The sequence below is a fragment of the Perissodus microlepis genome, chromosome 20, assembly GCF_051167445.1.
Source record: "Perissodus microlepis isolate ML-2025 ecotype Zambia chromosome 20, ASM5116744v1, whole genome shotgun sequence".
Lineage (NCBI taxonomy): Eukaryota > Metazoa > Chordata > Actinopteri > Cichliformes > Cichlidae > Perissodus > Perissodus microlepis.
In genome coordinates, this window is record NC_140480.1 from 7434397 (window position 1) to 7457543 (window position 23147).

At 40.4% G+C, this 23147-nt stretch overlaps 2 protein-coding genes across 7 annotated transcripts; both read left to right on the forward strand.

Moving 5' to 3' along the window:
* The first annotated feature begins 986 nt into the window (after positions 1 to 986).
* Positions 987 to 5994, forward strand: LOC146364011 (uncharacterized). Of its 2 annotated transcripts, none has more exons than XM_084916757.1 (6): positions 987 to 1216; positions 1599 to 1759; positions 3409 to 3527; positions 3639 to 3841; positions 3992 to 4078; positions 4230 to 5994. In XM_084916757.1, the coding sequence occupies exons 1-6, from the start codon at positions 1110 to 1112 to the stop codon at positions 4762 to 4764; spliced, it is 1212 nt and encodes a 403-aa protein (XP_084772883.1). In that variant the 5' UTR covers positions 987 to 1109; the 3' UTR covers positions 4765 to 5994. The 2 variants fall into 2 exon arrangements, with proteins under 2 accessions (XP_084772883.1, XP_084772882.1); XM_084916756.1 differs by having other exon boundaries at positions 1004 to 1216; positions 1599 to 1732.
* Positions 5995 to 6120: 126 nt separating this feature from the next.
* l3mbtl1 (L3MBTL histone methyl-lysine binding protein 1) lies at positions 6121 to 21586 on the forward strand. 5 transcript variants are annotated; one of them, XM_084916751.1, is made up of 22 exons: positions 6121 to 6375; positions 7426 to 7633; positions 11597 to 11778; positions 12401 to 12527; positions 13034 to 13211; positions 13294 to 13429; positions 13528 to 13576; positions 13973 to 14061; positions 15045 to 15149; positions 15271 to 15406; positions 15672 to 15763; positions 16072 to 16223; positions 17320 to 17396; positions 17686 to 17771; positions 17900 to 18010; positions 18872 to 19061; positions 19587 to 19689; positions 20002 to 20190; positions 20258 to 20307; positions 20757 to 20914; positions 21003 to 21065; positions 21311 to 21586. In XM_084916751.1, the coding sequence occupies exons 2-22, from the start codon at positions 7456 to 7458 to the stop codon at positions 21443 to 21445; spliced, it is 2586 nt and encodes an 861-aa protein (XP_084772877.1). In that variant the 5' UTR covers positions 6121 to 6375; positions 7426 to 7455; the 3' UTR covers positions 21446 to 21586. The 5 variants fall into 5 exon arrangements, with proteins under 5 accessions (XP_084772877.1, XP_084772880.1, XP_084772879.1 ...); XM_084916754.1 differs by having other exon boundaries at positions 20282 to 20307; XM_084916753.1 differs by having other exon boundaries at positions 7426 to 7621.
* Positions 21587 to 23147: the final 1561 nt, after the last annotated feature.

A 23147-nucleotide genomic window follows, 5' to 3' on the forward strand; every position in this document is an offset into this window, starting at 1 on the left:
TAAGTACTCATTAATCTCTACCACTTGCCATATTCTAAATGTGTTTCAACAATTTTATACAGCCAAACCATGGATGTTTAATTTAAATTCACAAACTTTGCACTTATACTATTATTTGGAGTCAGAATATGGATGCTATAGATATAGTTTGCCAATTTATCCAATAGTTATCAAACCATTGAGGCTATGCTGTCTCAGTTCTGCTTCACTTTGTACAACTCGGACTTTCAATCAGTGCAACTCCAGGTGATGTCGCCTAAAGAAATACTCAGATTCTGCAGCAGCTGGATGTTTAAGTGATGAGGAGGAAGTAGGCTTTCAGAGCAGAGGTTAATGATTTTGTGGAGTGGTCATTGAGGAAGTATTGACTTCTGAATGTGAATAAGACCAGAGAAGTTGGTGACTTGACTTTCAGAAGGACACGAACCGTGTGTATCCTGGGACAGGCTACTGATGTGGTGGAGGACTATGACTACCTGGGCATCCACATGGAAGGCCAACACAGAGGCTTTAAACAGAAATTATAAATGATAGAGATATTCCGTCACGCAGCTGTGGACCATATGCATCAGAAATTGTAATACCAACGGAGTGAATAAACTGATCAGTAAGGCTGGTTCTGTGGCTGGCTGCTAACGGGAATTTTTCTAATTCAACTTTATTGCAATAGAGACTTTACTATTCCAACAATTTACTGTTTAGTTGCATGTGTTTTTTAACTACCTAGTTTTTGTGACTGCAGGTGTTTTCTTTTTCTTTGTTTTTTTTACAAGTAAAATTGTATCCTTTTTTGAATTAGTTAAGATTATCTCTGTATGTACCCACTGCAAACTACAGTTACAAAATGCCTCTAGTTGGAAATGACTAGGGCAGATTTTACATAGGATTTAACTAGTATTTTCCTCTCGTGTGCGTAATGTCTGCGGTTTTGTGTGATAAACGGTAGCTTTTAATTTGAAGTTCTGTTCCGGAAATTGATCATCGTTAGCTTCACGCTTATTGGCTGGGTTTGGCGAAACAGCCGACCGGTTGCTGGCGGAGAGCTAACGGCAGTAGCATTCAGCAATTTCGGAGCAGTGGTGAAGAACAGTCACTCTAGGCGAATCACAATGCCTCGAGTTTATATCGGACGACTAAGCTATCATGTCCGCGAAAAAGATATTCAGCGGTTTTTCAGCGGCTATGGGAAGCTAATGGAGATTGATTTAAAGAACGGGTAAGTTTTCGGTGGAATTTTGTAAGCCAGAGTCCAACTAGCTAGCATTAAAGCTAGCCATTCATGCGAACGACGCACGGACTCGGGGGGGCATTTGACTCTTTTACGCAGATAGATATATATTTTTTAGAAGTTAAGTTTGATTCTAAAACGCAATATGTCGATGTATGACGTTTAGTATCGTCCCTATAAATGTAAAACGTTTTGTTTCTTTAACTTCATTCATGAACGTTTACCAAATGTCGCGTGGCCAACATGGCGTCCTTATACTTTGCACTTCGCTGTGCTAACGTATGCTAACGCTAATTAGCTAGTTAATTCGTGGAAGTAAGCGGGTAACGCTCATTTCATACTCATGCTTTTAAACCCTTTCTTTTTGCAGGTATGGATTCGTGGAGTTCGAAGATAATAGGGACGCCGACGACGCCGTTTACGAGCTAAACGGGAAGGAGCTGTGTGGGGAGCGGGTGATCGTCGAGCATGCCCGGGGCCCGCGACGAGACCGAGATGGCTACGGTGGGGGTTACTGGGGTGGTGGGCGCAGTAAGTGCAGTCTATTACAAGATACCCTCTCTTCCCCTTCCCCTTGGGGTGAGGTGTCGACGTGGACTGCACAGACAGCTGTTTGAATGATTCATGGTGACGCTAATTTTAACAGACTTGCCGCATAGGTTTATAGATACTCAGCTGGCCCTCGATCAGGTTTTTCCAGGTACCCCTCATGGGTTATAGCCAGCCACGTGGGTAGCTCTTTAAGGCGCAGGTTGCATGCGAAGTTGTAGGACTGTCAGTAGAGCTATTGTTCATGTTCATTATATCACGCAGTAACTTCATCACATGCAACCATGGTTTATCTTCATTCTTACAAATCAGGGAGTCCAGTTTGGTTTTATATCACCCTGCTGAACAGTTCTCAGTCTGTCACCCAAGGGGTAGTGACCTGCAGGTTTTTGCTCCTCCATAGTGATTATCATCACGAGCTACATGCTATTTGATTGCAAGGGGCAACAATCTGTGAGATTTAAAGAGCAGTTTTGAGTCTAGAGTTTAGTGTTGTTAAATAACATAGTTTTCTTATCATACACTGTAAAATTCACTTGAACCATAACTGTCATTTGGGCGAGCCATGTGAAGGTGTCTTTTTTATTTTATTTTTGTTTGTTTGTTTGCACCAGAGGGGAAAAAAAACAAGCTGAACACAAATCACCACATACATAGCTACCTAGTTAGTGTAGTCATTAGGAGTAGACTAACGTTTTCATGTGAAATGTGTTTTAACTTTGGTCTATATATAAATTTTTTTTATATTCAACATTAACAAAAGTCCTTGATGTTTCAATTTGAAAGAGTCCAGTTGCGGGCTGAGGCTGAGAGTCCATTGAGGCTAAAGATGACTGGCTAAGATGACTGCCTGTCCCGTTTGGCCTTGGCTTTCACCTTACAATGTGTGTGTGACCTTTGCCCCCCCTTGATCCTTGGCTGACCTAACCGGAAGCCATGATGACAGCAGCCTTTTGCCAATAGACCAGGGGTGATGGTGAGGATTGCCATTGGTTTTTATGTTGACAGCAAACATAAGTGGATCGGCACCTTTACAGACCTTACAATCTAAAGAAATGTTGTAAGATCAAAACTGGAAAAAAGAATTTCAGACTGACATCTGGTTAAATAAAAAGATACCAATTTTCAAAAGATTGGTGTGTTTTTAACACCGTAATCAATTTGAACAGTGTCCCTGACTGCAGCCTTTGTGGATGCCTCCTTTCTGTTTGTGTTACAGGATACAGAGGTCTTGAAAGAACATCACTGTCCATTTGTTTTATGCAGCTATAGCATCACAGAGTGATGTACTGGAGTAAGACAGATGCTGATTTGTGTTTTTTGTATTGCCGGAAACAGATGCAGTGGTGTTCTTTGCAGCAGAAAACAGCTTCCAAATGCTGAAAAATACAAACTTTAAAGAGCCCGTGCAGTTGCTTGTAGAGCACTTAACTGAAGCTGTTTGAAAATGAGATCAAAGAAACCCCTTTGACTGTTTGTACAAATTTAACCCCCCCCCCCCAAGGACAATAATCTGGAAACTCACTGCCTTGAGTGCATTTTATAGCCCAGAGCAGTAGTACTTTGAATCTTGTTTGGTTTAGTGGTTTCTAACTATTTGTGTGTGCTGTTGTTTGTTTTTTTTTTTAAAGGTAGCGGTTACAGCAGCCGCAGCCGCTCTGGCAGGGACAAATATGGACCGCCAGTCCGCACAGAGTACCGCCTCGTTGTGGAGAACTTATCCAGCCGCTGTAGTTGGCAGGACCTCAAGGTAAATATTTGAAAATAAGAGAGGGGAATCTTCAGATAAAGGGTAGATGTATTGTAGAAGTGCTTGGAATGAAATCAATAATCGGCACCTCATCCTCTTCCCGTCCACCAGGACTTCATGCGTCAGGCAGGAGAGGTGACCTATGCAGATGCCCACAAGGAACGCACCAATGAGGGAGTGATTGAGTTCCGGACGTATTCCGACATGAAGAGGGCTCTGGACAAGCTGGATGGTACTGACATCAACGGGCGGAAAATTCGCCTGGTGGAGGACCGTCCTCGCAGACGTCGGTCTTACTCTGGCAGTCGCTCCAGGTAAGCAAATTTCTTACTGCTGACTGCTTTTTAAGATGAGCCTCGCTTTGGTACATTTTGTTGCTCAGAGATTTTGTTTATTTAACAAGAAACTGATGTAATTTATTTTATTATTATTATTTTTTTTAAATCGTGCTCTGTCATCTTCAGATCTCGCAGTCGTCGTCGCTCCCGCAGCAGGAGAAGCAGAAGCCACAGGAGCAGGAGCTCAAAGAGTCGCTCCAGATCCCACTCGAGGTTAGGGTCAATGTAATCTTGGAACAGTAACATGGAGATTTAAATTAAATTATTGGTATTGATAAGTTCTGTATGTTCAGTATGACATTTTGTCATGACACTGCTGTCATGTAAGGTGGGGCTGTACTGAACTTTGCTTCTGTTCCTATAGGTCTCGTTCCCGCAGCAATAAGAGACGGCATCATTCCCGCTCCAGGTCTGAGAGAAAGTCTCGCTCCAAGTCAGGAGAACGCAAATCACGTTCTCGCACTCGCAGATCTCGTTCTAGATCCAACAGATCCAACAAATCCAAATCTCGTTCACGCTCTCGCAAATCTCGGTCTCGCTCCGCCGAGCACAAGTCCAAGTCTCGTTCAAAGAGCCGCTCCAAGGTAAAGTCGGAGAGGGATTCTCGTAGCCGATCAAAGGAACGGTCTGCTGAGAAGAAGTCCCGCAGCCGCTCACCCTCTCCAGTAGAGAATGGAAAAGAAGAGCATGTGGCCAAATCTGCCTCTCGCTCCCCATCTCCACAAGAGGAAGAGTGCCGATCCCAGTCCAGAGAAAAGCGCTCAGCCTCCCGCTCAAAGTCTCGCTCAAAGTCTCGCTCAAAGTCTCGCTCAAAGTCTCGCTCAAAGTCTCGCTCAAAGTCCCGCTCAAAGTCCCGCTCCAGGTCTCGTTCACGGTCTAGATCAGCTTCTCAGGATTAGTGGGTGTAGAGAAGGGAGAGGTTTTCTTATTGTTTAGCTTGATCATTATGCTGTACATACTGAGCAGTGTTTAATAACTGGTTTATGCTTCTGACGCCCCCCCTTCAAATGTACATTTGTCTTTTAACTTGTTAAAGCAGGAGTTTATTAGACCATCAACCACAATACAGCCGATGCTTTTTGAACTTGTTTCAGATGATCTGCTCCCTTTAAAAAAAAAAAAAAAAAAAAAAAAAAGTTTACAAATAAAATTTAGAATTTTGGATTAATGAAAATGGGTGCTGGGCTCTACAACTATAGCCTGAGGAAGTTGATGTCTCTGTGACTGGTGCCTGATTTGGTAAAGTTTAGGTTTCTTACTGTTCTGCTTTCATTTAAAGTTGTTTGTTTGGTCAGTGAATATTAAGTTGTCTTTAATGTTCTTTTATTCAGTTTGCAGCTGTTTGTTTTGGTTGGTAGTCTGACAGTTTGCTTTCCTTGTGTCTCCAGGCCTCTTATGTCTGAAGCATCCATCTTTGATTGGTAATTATTTTGTGTCGTACTCTTTCAAGCTCGCATGATTGTTGAAGAGTAGGCTCCAGGACTGGAGCAGTTGAGTTATTGACCTGCGCATTCAGTCACATTCTTCGAGGAATCAGTCTGTCTTCGTGTTAAACGATGCATATTCAGGATGTAAGAACTTGTAGTGCAGAACTTCTTAATTTAAAGATGAGGGTTTGGACTTCACTTTTGAGTAACTTGCATTGTAGATGGATTATTTTGATCCCTTTTAACTACTTGTACATAGAGTAATCAGCACAAAGCAATCTTTTGGTAGCTTTTTGGGGGGAGGAGGTTGGTAACATTAAGCAGGTAATCTATTAAGGGCCTTTATTTTAGTTTTTGATTTTCAGTTTGACTAGAGACTCCTTTGCAGCGTCCTGTTTTTCCTCAGATTCTTTCATTGCGCCGATTGCTTCCCTGGTAATGTTGTTTTCCCTCCCCAGCTTCAGAACAGACTGAAGGGTTTTGGAAAGTCTTATTTAAAGTTTGCAGCTAGTACTGTTTTTGTGCTGGAAAGGTCCATGTGTTCAGAACTCCTGTGAGTCTGTAAACATCAGACTTGCTGAACGCAGCCACATTCTCCATCTTGTGGAACTGACTTTTTTCCCCCAACATGTATGAGATCTAATGGGGAAAAAGTCCTTTTTTATGCTATGTTCAATAAAAGATCTTCATTAAAAAAATAAACTTGCTGCCTGACGTTGTTTTGTCTGGATTATAAAAACCTTGACTGCAGTATTGACATGACCTATATCCTGCTAATTATATAATAAACGCTCGCTCATTATAGGCTGCAGTTGTGGAGGAAATGAGCAGAGCGCGTATTTATGGATGTAAGCGGGAACATTTCGCTCGCATGCCAAATAGAAATCGTTGCAGCAGCTATTTTACGCTTTTGCAGCTAATCGAGGGAGCACTTTTTTTTTTCACCTATCGACCATTACTGAAAGTGGAGCGACGCACTGGAAGTCTTTCTTTTGGCGTTAAATTATAGCCAACGAGCGGTGACTGTACTGTGGTCCCGCGCATGCGCAGTCGAAGCCCCGGAGCCGCAGGAGATCAGAGCTGGTAAGCCAAATTTCAGTTCCTGAAATCTGAAAACACGAATTAAAATCAAATTTTAGAACTTTCCTCTAATTATAGAAGGCAGAAGCATATTTTAGTCACACTGGGTTTAAAAAGAAACCCGCCAGTCTGTTGTTTCTTTTTTTTTCTCCCCTCACCGAGGTAAACCGTTTTTGGCGTCAGAGATGTAATCAAGCACAAAGCTTATCATCTTTAATATATACATTTGATAATGGCTAGCGGATCTTTGACGTAGCAGGTTTAAATACTAATTTTAAATTTAAAGCAGTTGCGCCAAGGTTTCAAAAATACCCGGCACACTTAACGCTGTTATGAGGAGAAAATGTTGCTCATTCATTAAAGATATTGCCGGAATGGGCGATAAGGTTGCTTTTTTCATTAAATGGGATTTTCACAGGAATTGAGCCTCTGCTTTAGCACATTTTTTGCCTCAAGGATTTCAGATCCTCCGCCATTTTAACTGAAATGCTGTATTTTAGTCTCTGTCGGTGTGTGTGTGTGTGTAGACTTGGGAGCTTGCGCGTAAATATTGGTGTGTCACCATTATTCTTTTATTATTGAAAGGAATGCATGGCTTATAAAAGTTCATGGCTGTTTTGCCTTATTGGAAATACTTTTAGAGGAAGATTTTTTGGAGGGTGAAATGTAGTTACATTTTAAAGTAAAATTTAAACTCTCTGTCCTGTACTTTGGATAAATAGTATTTTGTTGAATGATAAAAGCGGTGCTAATGTGGTAAATTAAAAAGAGATGTTTCAAGATAGCAGAAAATAATATAATAATTTAAGATTTGAATTTTGTATATGCCTCTAAATCAGACATATTCCAATAAAGAAATATATTTAAAAACAAGAAACAACATAAAAATGAAAACTTAAATTGGCGGGATTACTCTCCCGTCCATACTGTGGCACTCCCTCCTCAGGTTTTGGGTACAGTCTCCTCTATAAATCTTTAACACACAATGTTAAAGCTGTTACCCGATAACCAGACAGCATTACTTTGTGCTATTTCTCATGCTGTGTCTCCCAGTGCTCCAGCACAACACACTGGGACGCCGTCATGAGTGCCAAAGTGAACATGGAGGCTCCAGCCAAAGAACCGGACTGCACCCCTATGGATCCGTCATCTTCGTCTCCCACAGAGACAATCCTCATCTGCGGGGGTGATGGTGTGACCAAGAAGGCTCGGCCTCAGCCCCACACCACCACTGCTCTCTTGCTACCAGGTGAACTCATATGTAAGGATGTTCACAGATACATACTCTACTAAAGCACTGTTGGGGAAAACACTGATCGCGTCTTCTGATCTCATTAGACTGAAAAACGAATTGAGAAGTGAGCCTTTAAGTAACCAGCAGTGTAATAATTTACCAGGCAAATTGTAAGGTCATAGTTCAGAATTTACACCTGCAATGTTTAACCTAATTCACAGGCATCACATTACAAAACAAGGGTCATTTTAATGGTTGACTTAATAACATCACATAGAAATATATACACAAAAGATGCAACTCATCTTATTAGGTCCCTGTTCACAAAGCTGTGAGTTTAAAAATCAACTCTGAGTCTTCATTTCCAGAAAACCTTCATAGACTTACTAAACGGCTTCAGATCATTCTGTCAGTAATTCAGGTCAAGTTTATTGATGAAAAAGCTGCATTTGTGATTAAAAAAACCCCCCCAATGAAAATTAAATTGTTAATTAAAAACTTATCTTTTCTTTTCATTGAACAAGTCATCCGCTTTAAATCTCAGTCTAATAAAATCATTAGCTGGATACATTTAAATTAAAATGTTAAAATTGACCTCTTTTACTTTAGGAGGGCAGATTCACCATGGCAACAGGTAAACAAGGAGCAGAGCCTCCTTTTAGTCCGTTTAGAAGTGCGGAAAAGAGTCATTTTATTGAGCCACGAGCCATTCTGTCATCATCATGCACAATATAAATGTTCGATATGAAATATCTAACTTCTCTGTACTGACTGCGGTGATTATTTAGCAAACTTTTCATTAGATGAAGCTATAGTTCTGATTTTTAACCCTAATGATTCAGCTGTAACCTGACAGGGACAAAATCTAGGAGATGTCCGGGAAGATAAAAATCTGGAGAAACAGACGAGCCACACTTTACCGATGGACCTCCTGTGAGATTAGTAACCTAGACGGCAACAGACAGTCTGCCCTCAAGTCAGTTTTGGTTCAGTAAAAAAACAGTTATTGCAGCAGTTTATAACCATTACATTTTTTCCCAATAATTATTCAGTAAAAATTTAATGTACTGATGGGCTGTAAGAATTTCATTTTTCACAGAGGATTTCATTATGTCTGCCATTACTGGATAAAAGTTTTTAATTAGATTTAGAGGAAAAACTGTGCTTTAATGTTCCCCAGTGTAAGCGTTCGTAATTTTATGTAATATCAGCCTTCAGTGATAGATGATGGCTCTCTTACGGCAACAGCAGAGATGTTTTACTCAGTTACCGGTAGCCTGATAGTAAGACTTTGCATGTTAGCATGGACAAACACGTTTTTAGAAATGTCTCAGCTTTTATAGAGCTGTTTACATGTTGTTCAGATAGATTTGAGATATTTTAGTGTAATTCTGGGAGGGTGAGGCTCTTTAAATGAGGAATACAGATTGTATCGGGACAAATTAAGCCACAATGAATGGATCTGGAGGAGATGAGCTGGATCCAGACCTGATCCAGTCTGAATCCATGATGCTTATCTGAGCGCATCCTTAAACGTCACTGTAAAAAAACATTGAACTCAGTTTTAGTCATTTCACGCTCATCTTCAATCAAATATTCTCAACATCTCCAAGACTCAGCTGTGACAGTCATTTTTCCATCAGTGTGACTGATTACAGCACAACACATGATTGATAACTTAAACAGTGATTGCTGCAGCAAATGTTTAAAGTGTGGGCAAACTGACTGACAGTGTGACAGCTGCATTACTGTTCACAAGATTCAGCTTTAGAAAGACCGAGTCTATAGATTTAAATCTGAACTGACAATAAGTCTAAGATGTAATCGCTGTTATGTTACATACAGAAAACAGTGAACTAAGCATGCCCTCTTCTGTGAATGAATTTGCTGCGTTGTGCACTTTGACAGCGACTTTATGAAGGAGAAATTAAACTGTGCATATCAAGAGGGGAGGAGTCAGAGAGAGAAACTTGGTAACCATGGTAACTACTCAGAGTTGAAGTTACTTGTCGTTCAGGGGGGGGGAAAAAACAGTGTTTCCTTCAATTTAGGGTTAACAAATTCAAAGTTGTTTACTAAGCCTGCTTCCTGGAATCGGGCCCAGCTGATGGTTTAAGGATTGTTAAAGATGCCACATCCACTACCAGTCAAAAGTTTGGACACACCTTCTCATTACTTTAAGAACTGAAGGTCAGACAGTCCGGAAAATAACTAAACTTTGAATGCAGTGCAGTTGCAAAAACCATCAAGCGCTACAATGAAACTGGCTCACATGAGGACCGGCCCAGGAAAGGAAGACCAAGAGTTACCTCTGCTGCTGAGGATAAATTCATCCGACCAGCCTCAGAAATCACAAGTTAACAGCAACCCAGATTAGAGCCCAGATAAATGCCACACAGAGTTCCAGTAGCAGACAGATCTGTACATCAACTGTTCAGAGGAGACTTTGCGAATCAGGCCTTTATGGTCAAATAGCTGCTAAGAAACTAATACAAGCAGAAGAGATTTGTTTGAAATACAATTATCAAAATTAGCACAAAACACATTAGACCAGTGGAAATCTGTGCTTTGGTCTCATTGTCCAAATTTAAGATCTTTGGTTCCACCCGCCGTGTCTTTGTGCAACGCAGAAAAGGTGAACTGATGGTCTCTAGATGTATGGTTCCCACCGTGAAGCATTGAGGAGGTGTGATGGTGTGGGGGTGCTGTGCTGGTGACACTGTTGGGGAACTTATTCAAAACTGAAGGCACAGGAGATGGTTTGGGATTAGATGAACCGCAGAGTGAAGGCAAAAGGACCAACAAGATGCTGAGCATCTCTGGGAACTTCTTCAAAACTATTGGAAAACCATTTCATGAAACTCATTGAGAGAAGGCCAAGAGTGTGCAAAGCAGTAACAGAAGCAAAGGGTGGTTATTTTGAAGAATCTAAAATATAAAACACAAGTTATTTCACACGTTTTTGTTTACTACATAACTCCATATGTGTTCATTCTTAGTTGTGATCCCTTCAGTGAGAATCTACAGTTTAAATAGTCATGAAAATAAAGAAAAAACATTAAATGAGAAGGCGTGTCCAAACTTTTGACTGGTAGTACATAGAGTTCACTCAGCCACTCCTCACTGCATGTGCAAATCCTGACAAATCTTCCAATGCCTGTTCATAATTAATTAATAAGTTTTAATGCATAATTTTTAATTCAGAGTTTCCATGTTCAATATTATCATGTTTGTTAGTGAAAACCTTTAAGTTTTGATGTGTTGGCCGGACAAAGCAACACTTTCTGAGACGTTAGCTCTAGCTCACCAAAGCCATGGAAGTTTTTTACTTTTTTAATTTTATTAACAAAAGAGTTAATCAGGTAATTAAAACTGTGTTTGTCCAAAATAACAACAACATTAAGAAAAGAGTTTGATTGCTTCCAAAATCTCTGCTCTGTATTAGATAAACCAAGACTGTTGTTGTTACTTAAAATAAAAACTTACTGAAATAAAAACCATAACAAAGTTTTGGGGGGAAAAAATACTTTAATGAACTGAAATAAAAATAAAAAACAGACAGAATTTATTTCCCGACATAATCCTCCCATTTATCTGACTTGGCGTTAGAAGCACATTAGCTTGTGACCCTCTCTGAGGCCGGGTCTGTGCCCCCGGGTCTTTTACAAACGTGTTAATCACTAATAACAATAATATAACACTAATAACCAGCAGATACTGATTTCTATTGCAGTTTCTCATGTCAGAGAAATGTGCAGTAAAACTGAGTGTGAAAACTGAGTGATGATATTAGCAGCTGTTTAACAGTTTTGTGAAGCGTGCTGATAACCAAGCCTGTCTGCAAATCTACAGAAATAAACAAATACTATTTGCCTGGTTGTCATGGCAACAGAGCGCTGTTTTTCCTTTACCATTTATAGTGAGTAAAGCAGATGACAATGAAGTACATCACTTTGTGCTTTATTATTCCGAGTGCATCTTTTTCCTCAGCTCCTGCCCATCAGAAGGTGGAGGTGACTCCAGCTGTTGCAGTGGGTAACCCAGGTAAAGGAAGCAGAGCCAATGAGATGGCAACGCCTACACTGACAGCACAGGTGGGCGGAGCTTGTAGCATTGTCCATGTCCTAGAGTTGAAGGAGGGAATGGCCATCCTGCCCAGTAGCAACCTCAAGGTAAAACGATATTAAGCTTTGCTGTGGTTTCAAAAAAAGTCATTGAAAGTTGTTTTTATTTCTTTTTCGACAAAGTCCTGAATAACTTCTCACATGTATAAAAATCAGCTTAGAATTGTATTATTATTATTTTACATATCTTCATTCAAGCATTTTTTTATATGCCAGCAATGAGCAAACTGAGTGCCTACCTGCTGATGTGAACAAAGTCATAATTTAACACTCTGGGTCAGAAAGAACTGGATCTCACTTGATTTGAGTAGTTTTAAGGAGAGCACAGCGACAAAACTGAACCACCTAAAGAAAATGTGAGGCTCGTTAGTGCAGATTTAAAAAAGAAAAAAGGATATGCTAATCAAAATAAGAATACAAATCTTTAAAATCATCATATTTAGTTTTCTTTACTCTTTAAAGGCTGTGAGACAGAACAGACAAGAAAGCAGCAACAATAATATACACACACACATATATATATATATATATATATTTTTTTTTTTTTTTATTATTATTTTTTAATTTTAAATTTTTTTATTTTTTTTAAAGCAGCATACAGTTTGTAAAGACACGGACACATTTTGACAGATGGTGCACTGATGCGTGTGTGCGTGTATTTGTCTTGTAGTTCTGTGTGAGTGACTTAGGAGCTCTGAGCACATTGATCACCCCGGGCACTGCCAGCAGCACTGCTGAACCTGCAGCAGGGACTTCTGGGAGATCCACTGACGCAGAAAGAGTTCCAGACAAGCCAGGTAGACTCGTGGTTACGTAAGGTCATAGTAATATCAGGCACAGACACACAAATACTGCACTCTGGTGAATCATTTACATTTTGCACACAGAGCAGAAAACAGTTTGGAACCGGTCACCTCCAGGATAACAGATTTTTATACTACTTAGCCACATGTGTTTGTTATATTTTAACACATATTTGATAACCAAAGCAGCTTTTATACCATGTGTGATATTTCAAATATAACAGTGAGTTAAACTAGTTCTTGTGTTACACGTGTTTAAACAGCCTGCACTTTTATTTGAAGTACTAAACAGCATGGGCTCAGTCATCAGTGTGTGTGTGTGTGTGTGTGTATTAAGCATAAATGAGTGGTAATTACATCAGCTGTAGCAGAGCTTCTCTTTACAAGTGAAGAGGTTGCAGCTGCAGATTTCTTTGTAGACATTTAAAATCCAGCTGAGAAACTTTGAAAAGTCAAAGAATATTCAATAAAGATGCAGACGGGCGTGTTTTCACCTGCAGCCCTGTCTGTGACAGATGCGTCGGCTCCTGCCAGCTCTGGGAGGGGCGTGGCCCTGGAGCCAGAGAGGTTGGTGCCGGTCAAAGCTGAAGTCCAGGTTGATCCAGGACAACAGAACCATAATCCCAGAGCTCAGCGGACCTACACAGAAGAGCTCCGCAGAGACCCCATCACTGACAAGTATGTGCCCTGCTGCTCGGCCTTTATGTTTACGCGCCTCGCTCCACGTGCATAAGCTCATCTTTCGTTCCCCGCGCCTCAGGAGGAGCATTGGCGTGGAGAAGGTGCCAGCAGGCGGGAGAGTCTCCCTCAACCCCGATCACCTGAAGCCCATGAGGAAGAGGAAAAGGAAGGAGTACCTGAGTCCATCTGAGGAAGACTCGGACATCGAGGGCACGGTGGAACCGCGTTGCTATTTCAGTTTTAAAGTTGCTTTTATGCGTGACTACCATCTCACCGTTTCCTGTTGTACGCTTTCTCGTGTTTTCTTTTTAAGGATGAGAAAATGGATGATTCTAAAGCAGATGGCCGACACATCAGAGGAGGTTGGAGCATTTATTTCTTGCATCAGTGGTTTTGTTGGACGCATATCATCTTTCACTGGATGCTATTACTACTAAGCTGCAACACTACATCACATAAAATCACATCATCTCTTTACTTCATCCAGAAGCTGTGTGTCCTTCTTTATCCTTTCATTACATAGCCTTTCTTGTTTCAAGTTATTTGAAAAAAAAAAAAAAACATGCAAGGTCGAAAATGAGAAGTACGCAGAGTGTATAGAAGGCATAATGTTGGAGTTTCACAGCAGGCATTGATTTTTTAAATTCCGCTGCATCTGACATGCCATTAAATTATCTTCTTCTGACTGTTTCCATTAGTTGTAAATTGTAATAAATAATTTTATAAATGTAATAAATGATGGTGTCTGTTTGCTGAAGGTGGAGACAGTAAGACAGAGCAGTGGACGTGGGCTCAGTACCTGGAGGAGACCAAAGCTGTTGCTGCTCCTAACAAGCTTTTCCAAGAGGTATGTACACACACACACACACACACACACATCAAAGGATTTTAAAACTTGTTTTAAACGTAGTAGGCAATCAAATCTATTGCTCGGAGCAAAATTGAGTGTAGCACTCTCAAGAGAGGGACAAAGTAATTTATGTCGCCAAAGCCATATGTTCATATATTAAATCAAGGATTTAAAACTAATTTCACATTGTGCCCACTTTGAAGTGAAGCGGGCCAAATCAGTGAAACTCTCCTTTCTGTAAGTGTAAAGAACTTTAGTTACACTTTTAATCTCTGAAGTATCTCAGCGTAAGAAAAGAAGTGCAATTTCAGCAGTACGTCTCCGTTTTTCTACACAATAAAGAAACACTGCTGTATCAAATGAAAGAAATCTGTCAGCGCAGCTCATTGGGCTAAAATTGTAAGAAATAAGTGCTGAAAATTACACAAAAGAAAGCTCATTGCTGAGACTATTCCAAAACAGAAAGTGTATGTTAATTCAAAGAACTTGCTTCTTTTTTTTGAGCTGTGAGTGTATCCAGCAGAATAGTTTAGCTACTACGTAGTTATGTTGGTGTGGTATAAATGTCCATGGTCTTCATCAGTTAAGTTATAAAATGTTTAAAAATACAGTTAAAAGTCCAAAATTGATGCCATTTTCCAAACCTGTCTAAGCGGACTGGATTGCAGTCAGAGTGTTTGTCGGACCAATTCTGACCCCCGGGCCTTACGTTTGACACCTCTGTACTAAATGTTGGAGTTTGATTTTAAAATAATCTAAAGGTTTGTATAACAGCGATGAAAAACCTAATCTTGGAATAAAAGAGTAAAAAACATTAAGATGAAGACATAATCCCTGTTATTTTATTCTTTTTTCTTGCGGTGTTCGGATGGTTTCTCTGTTCTTTGCTGTCACTCAGTTTCCCCAGAAAAATCTTTTATGCAGACTTTGCTTCCATCTCCTTGTTGTACGGAAACTTTTGCTGTTGTTTCATGTTCCAGTCCCAGAGAGTGCCGACAGTGAAGAACGGCTTCAAACAGGGGATGAAGCTGGAAGGCATCGACCCGCAGCATCCGTCCATGTACTTTGTCCTCACTGTGGCTGAGGTGAGCCAGTGGACCGTCGCCGCCAGGCTTCTTATTTAGGATCATTTTCATGTATTCACAGAATGCTTTGGATGCAGAATGAGTTCACTGAGGTGTCTCCTCTTCTGATATGTCATGTCAGGTCTGCGGTTACCGGCTGCGGCTCCATTTTGATGGCTACTCTGACTGTCATGACTTCTGGGTGAATGCCAACTCTCCCGACATCCACGCTGCAGGCTGGTGTGAGAGCACAGGGCACAAATTGCACACCCCCAAAGGTCAGAGGTCATACTTATTCTTACACTAAATAAATTCTTAAAAAATATTTGCCATCCCAGTGTGTGTTTTATCGACACAAGAAGTTTAGAGCGCATGGTTTCTTTTGGTGCAGATTAAGTAATGAGATCTAGTGTTTTTACTGAGCTCAGCTGAGTCTCTCCTGGCATTTTTACATTTAAAGCACACAGATGTGAAAACAATTCCTCTAAATCCTCTAAATCTTCCAACATGTGACTCCTCTCTGTATTTCTGTGCTTCCTGCAGGCTGTAAAGAGGAGGAGTTTACTTGGACCAACTATCTGAGAATGACTAAAGCACAAGTGGCTCCCAAAGAACTTTTTGCCAGTCCCGGAAGGGTAACCATCTCTGTGCAGTATAATATATGCTGGCTGTTTTAACCACACACACACGTATTGGATGAGGTGACTGATTCAGTGCAAGGAAAATTCCCAACTTCAGCTATTATAATGAAATGTAATAATTTAAGAAATGTGCACCTTAGATCATGATCATGCAGCACTGAAGACAAACTGAACTGTTTTGTTTAATAAGGTCCTGGATAATTTTAATGTAAATACCGAATGCATGGAGATCATAATCTAAAAATCTTGACAAGTGGCTCAACAGCACACCAAAGAAGGTAACGCTTCCCCTGGTTTTCCAGATCGATGTGAAGTGTGGTTTCGAGATAGGAATGAAGCTGGAGGCCGTCGATCGTATGAACCCCTCCCTGATCTGTGTAGCAACCATCACCGATGTGGTGGACGACCGCTTCCTGGTTCATTTTGACAACTGGGATGACACATATGACTACTGGTGAGTCATAGCATCTCTCTGAATGCTTTTGGGAAATGATTTAAGGGATTTCTAAAAGTATACTGTGATTGGGCTTTTGATATGTTCATATAAATCTGAAGCAGTATCGGTGAGAATACAGCTATTTAGATATTTCGCGCTGTCATAGAAAAGGGTAATTATAATATCTCTATTCTGCTGGTGTAGCTGGAGGTTTGAGTTTAATCAAGAGGGGAGCAGTTGGCATTGTTAAGGCAGATTAATGATGGCTGCTAGAGTTTGCAAAAAGTTCTGAATCCCGTGGAACGAAATTCATACCTTTATTAGGACTGAACAGCTGTTTGATGCTGTGTCATAGGTGATATGTGACCATTTCAGATTATAAAATTACGTTTGTGAAATGTTCATTCCAGAACATTTTAGAGAGGCAACCTTGCTCAGAAGTAAAGGTTCGTCTGTCTGCAAAAAAAATCCAAAACCCTTGGACTTTTCTCAGTGTGAACATCTAATATGTTTTCCATGTATCCGATTTCTTTTTCAGTACATATCACGGCAATTCAGACTACAGCAGCCGAGCTGCATAAGCACGGTGTATTGGTTAGCGTAAAGATAATGCCTCCATTAAACAAAGCGTAACAGGCTGGACTTTTATCTGGCTCACTCGTTTCAGCGCATGTGCCAGTTTTCTGCGTGCTGCTTTCTCTTTTTTTCACCTCTCTCTTTTCTCGCTCCTGTGTTTCAGTAAAAGTATTTGTCGTTCAATATTCAACACAGTCAGCTCAGATTGTTTACAGAGCGATGCAGAAAAAAAGTGTCGTGCAAACACTGACATTGCTGTAACACAATCTTCACAGAGATTCAGAGCAGTACAACAAATCCACCTTTACATCAATGTCACTATGGATACAATACTACTAAACAAGTGTCTTTAGATCACTTCAACAGAGAGAAACACAAATCTTTCAGGATTTAAAAGTTTCACTTTCTTCAACAGCTAGATGCTGATTTATTTCCTGCAGCATAATCTCTCATCAGTTCAGTCTTAATTTTCCTGTGAGTTCGCAGAAATTTCTATTGAACCTAAATTGTGCATATTGTTGTGTGTCACAACATGCAGGTGTGATTCCAGCAGTCCGTACATTCATCCTATTGGTTGGTGCCAAGAAAGGAACCTCCCTCTAACACCACCCCAAGGTGAGGAATGTGATCCCTGTTAATCAGTAGTTTATCCGTGCTCATTGTCATATCATGGGTTCATCATGAGTTCTGCTCAGTTACTTTTTTGTACACTTGCCCTCTTTTTTTTCTTTCATTACCGTTAAACTGAGGATGAACGTGTGACAGTTAAAAGTTAGTACCTGACATATGTATCTATGCTTAAAACTTACAAAAGCTGTTTTTTAATAAGTGATATATAAAGTCAGGCAAAACTGTGTAAGGTTTTATTGCTGTTTACGTTGGTGAAAGTTTTTTCCTGCACCAGATTATCCAGACCAGGGCCGGTTCTCCTGGTCTCGATACTTGGAGGAGACAGGATCCAAAGCAGTGGCTGCTGATGCCTTTAAAGTGGTGAGAATGCAGATAAAAAGTAAAGAAGAGCTTGCATTACGAACAGTAAAGTCACAGATTAATGGAAAATATGTCTAGTTTGTTTTGTTGTCAACGTGAATGTGAAATCCCATCATCCTCTGCTCCAGCGGTCACCTCACAGCTTTCAGCCTCAGATGAAACTGGAGGCTGTGGACAAGAGAAGTCCCGGTCTCATAAGAGTGGCTACAGTTGAGGAGGTGGACACGCATCGCATTAAGGTACAACTTTGTGTAGTTCTTTAATGTTGTGGAATGATTACTTGAACCCATTTTCTTGAAGAAAATTAATTGATTGATCGATTCCTAAAGATTTAAAGATCCCAAGAATCAGTGAAAGAGCTGGGAGCAACACAATTAAACATAATCCCAGTATCAGCTTTATAAAAAAAGGAGTCAAGACTGGTTTGATGACAATAAAAAAAATCAAGTTTCATCAATCATCAGAGTAAATTAGATATACATTCCTGCTCCAGAACTTTTTCCTTATGCTCAGCAGCTGTGCTTCAATAAATAAAACAATAAACAAGTCTGGAGATCAAATATCATCTCAGTGGACCACTTTTCAACCTCTCTGAGCTCCGCTTTCAAAGACCGACCATCCTGACAATCAAGCATATGATCCCTTCGGTCTGACCATCAGCATCCAGATAAACCAAGGTGCTCGCGCAACCTGCAATCTAACTGATGCAATGAATCAAACCTGGAAAACAAGCAGAAGGTGCCAGTCTCATGGGTTAAACCATCTTGCCTCGTCAGGAACTGTTTGAACAAGAATTTTGCAGAAGTGAAGAAGACAAACAGAGATAAAAGACTAGATCAATAAAGTGGATTGTGTGTGTGTAGATGATCGGATCAGTCATCAGAAATAACAGAACAAAGACTAAGAAAAGTAAACAGAAGAAACAATAAAGTTTGTTTAATGTGTGCCTGTCAGTTTGGATAGGTCTGCAGGAATAAGATCTTCCATGTCCAATTACTGTGTCATACTTTACATTTGACTGTTGATTTCTGTACATTTTGAGCTTGAGTGCATGTGGAGTATTTATATCTATTACAGCCCGCTCTCTTCTTCTTGTTCAGATCCATTATGATGGCTGGAGTCACGTCTATGATGAGTGGGTAGACTCAGATCACCCAGACATCCATCCAGCAGGCTGGTGCGAGGCAACCGGTCACCCGCTTAAAATCCCTCCACGGGACACTAAAACACAGCAACCGCATGGTAGCAACCAGCCTCATGTGACTCCTTTTTCTTCACTTAAAACTGGAGGTCAAAAATTCTAAGCCTATTGGTATCTTCTATAGACTGTATATAAAAGATAGAAGTGGCCACAGTGACATCAGTATTGTGTTACGGACTGTTCTGAAACTTTATTTTAATATTTTGTTGAACTTTGAAGGCAGTGCTGCTAAGATATTGGCTAATGCTAGCACTGACAAGCTAGCTTACATAGCAAGTGTAATTCACTGTGATATTTAATGGCATGCTAACTTTACCTAACAATAAGAAAACTGGATTAACAGAAACTGTTCTTAGGTAATGATTGAATCTACATTGTCAGGCATATCCATAACTTTAAGATTTAATACAAGTTAAATGGGTGACTTTATAGACCAAATGGTTTTTTTCTGTTGTAAAGCCAGTCTCATGTGGACATTAGTGGATCTTTTTAAAGCCTCACGGTTTGCCACTTGTTATTTACATGATTTCTTTAAGGCATAATCAATGCCGTGATTGTGAATGTCAGCCTATGAGTGTATGTGAATGTTCTCCTCTGTGTTTGTATATATGTAGGTGTGAGGGAGCCTCCTGCTACAGGCCAGTCCACCTACACCTCCTCTGTTCCCTGTAAACCCATCAGTCAGCCCAGAACCAACAAATACAGCTTCCACAACAGGTAAATCCTGAACTCAGCTCTGTCATCCTGTCATTAAATGCATGATTTTTCCAAAAACTTGGGATGATGTGTAAAACCTAAATGAAAACAGAATAAAAAAGTCAAATATTTGAACTGAGAAAGTGGATCATCATTTTGAATTTGACATTATCAGTCAATGATCTAAAAAAAGTTGGGACGGGGTCATGTTTTTGTTGACATTTTACACAGAGTCCCAACTTTAAAAAAAAAAATTAGAATTTTTTAGATGCTAAAATGCACAGAAAGCATATCTCCATTTGACGATAAAGTTGATATTTGTCTTTGAAACAGGAAGTGTCCAACTCCAGGGTGTGACGGCTCAGGCCATGTCACCGGTCGTTTCACCGCCCATCACTGCATATCCGGCTGCCCATTGGCTGAGCGTAACCAGGGTAGGCTGAAGGCTGACCTATCAGACTCAGAGTGCAAGAGAAACCTCTTCTTTGGTCAGAGGACTAAGAAGACTCATTACCGTGGCAGGTAAAGTGGTGTCCATGTATTTGTATGCATGTTTGTTTTTTCTCGCATTCATTTTCTGTATTTTCAGGATTGGTCGTCCTCCCAAATACAGAAAGAATCAACAGAGGGACTACCAGAGTAAGTTGCACTGTTTGTTTTTTTGTTTTCGCAGCACCTCACCTCAAAACAAGAAATACTAATAATCTAATCAGAAGATTTGCATGTTAATTGTTTGATATGCTGTATTTGTTACTGTGAAAAGGCCGCCAGACCTTTTTTAACTCACCGGTGAAGTTTTTAGAACTTCCACTGAGCCTAGCAATCTAATAGAAATGAATTAACCGTTGCTTTTTCTGCTATGATACCCAAAATTAAATGGTTGTCAACGTATTTATCTTATATAATTACTTAATGCTTTTAAGATAATTTTACAATCATGTTGTCTTTATAAGATTCTAGATACAGTATTTAGACAGGCAACAGTTGCAACAAACATCCAGTCAGCTCATGTATCTCGTATTCCCCTCAAATTTCCATGTTTGTACAATCACGTGTTTCATCATGTGTATGTATGTTTCTGTGCACAGACATGTCCTCACAGGGAGTGTATCCATCACTGTTCATGTCAGCTTTGAGCAACCAATCAGACCGCACTCTGTCTTTGTGCTGGGAACAGCACTGCAAGCTGCTGCCCGGCGTTCAGGGCATTCACGCCAGCCAGGTGGCCGCATGGAGCGTCGAGGAGGTGGGAAAATGTCGTTCGCCTCCATAATTATTTACATTCTTTCTCTGACTTATACGATTACCTGAAATCCGCTGCATCTGTGCCGCAGGTCTTCAGATTTGTCCAAAATTTAATTGGCTGTGAAGAACAGGCTCGTCTCTTCAAAGAAGAGGTGAGACCATCAAATGCTTGTGGATTAATAACTGAAGGATGAATAAAGATTTGCAGTCTTTACTGGTGAAGTGTAAACATGTCATTCATTACTGATGCTGTTTAGACTGTCTTGCACTCTTACATGTTTGCAGCTGTATAATATTTCTGAGTGGATTTCACTGCTAGGGGCTACTATAATTTGATATTTGACCAGATGGAACAAACTTTTCTCCACTTACTACCTCCACATTTGTGTCTCTCTAGATGATCGACGGGGAGGCTTTCCTGCTGCTGACCCAGACTGACATTGTGAAGATCATGAGCATTAAGCTAGGCCCCGCCCTCAAGATCTCCAACGCCATCCTCATGTTCAAGAGCACAGACGAGGGACTGAAGTGAATCCCGCCCTCACTCAGCGGCAGCGCTGTGCCGCCAATCATCATGTGCCAAATTCATTCTGTTGCAGGGAAAAAGACCCTGACCCCTTTTTCCATGTGTTCGGTGTCCTGTACCCATCAGAGAGAGGGAGGAGGGAGGGGAGGGGGGTGGGGGGGGGTGAGGTCCGATCAGGGTAAAGAGAAACAGAGCTGAGATTAGAAGATTCAGGTTGATTAGAAAATATGAATACTTTTGGAGAGTAACGGAGGACTGTCATGGATATGAGGATGGAGCAGATGTAGGAAAACAGAAACTGATGGGTTTGGTTCACCCAAAACCCCTCAAAAAATATCCCTTGGCCACAGTACGTCTGTGTGTGCTGTGCTAAATCTCAACATTTCAACCCACATACTTTATACTGAATTTGAATTATAAGCCAGCGGGAACGGCTGGAAACCCCACGGTTGCATTTCTCTGCCTACCAAAGCGCACTTTACATCCATGTCTCTCTGCGGGTAACTTTTTTACTATTTGAACATAAAATGTTATAATTTTATAAATAACATATCCTTTTAAGCTATTGTGAGAAATGATATCACAGTGTGAATTAAGCCAAAAGCTCTCAGCGACCTTTAAACACCGACTACCAAATTCTAATCAGTTCGTGCTTGAACTTCCAAATTTAAAGACAATCCCCGAAAACCTTCAAAAGGTATCATGTCCTTGATTAAGATGAACAAAGGTGTCCATCTTAAGGTATACAAACTTATGGACACATGGATGGGCAGAGAACTGCAGACACCCGCTGCTCTCAGTGGTGTGAAGGGGAAAAAATAGGTGATGTCATGTAACAGATGTTTGTTAAACAGACATACTGTTTTATTTGTTTTCCTGTACAAGGAAGATTAACATCCAGTTCCTGCCTACACCAATGCAGCTGATATAAGTACTGATACTGTACGTTTACTTCCTAAGTTAGAATAGTTCCTATTGATGTACCAGGATAGTTGAAACCTCCAAAGAGGTCAACTTACCTTAAGATGAAGTTCACACGTGGCCAGATGTGATGAGAACTCTTACCTGGATTGTGACAAAACCCATCAGTTTGCAATGTCTGACGAGTAAAAGTGAAAGGAACATGTATCAAGGTTGAAAAGAAAACATCCTGAAATACTGTATCAACTAATGGAAATGAAGGAAAATAAAAAAAGGTTGGGTAAAAGACAAGAAAGGGTTCCACATAAAAAAAAAAGTAAGTAAAAGGATTTTGATGCAGTAAGTGAGGCTGGTCTGTGAGGCTCTTATAGGCTTCACGTTTTGTGCAATAAAGAAGCTGATACAGAAGTGCTGTATTCAGCAACAGTTAATATTACAGTTCCTTATATATTAGACAAATTGTTGCACTGTAATGTTAAAAAAAAGGAAATCAAATGAGCTGCTTTGTTCAGACTGTTTAGATTTGTGATTGAGTCGCAGAGGAAGCCTTTGCTCATTTCACTGATTATTCCTGAGTATTAGTTCTTTATGTTCACTGCCTCAAAATTCTGCGCGCTGCACCGAAAATGTGAGCGCTCGAGTGAAGGACGAGATGTAACTTTTAAAACGTCGACCCTCAGCTCTCGAATCCGAGGCAGAGAAAACAAACGACAGTGTTTGAATTTTTATCTCTATATGCAAAACGTCTGAAATTATTTTTTAGCTGTTATAAATAGATGAAACGGAC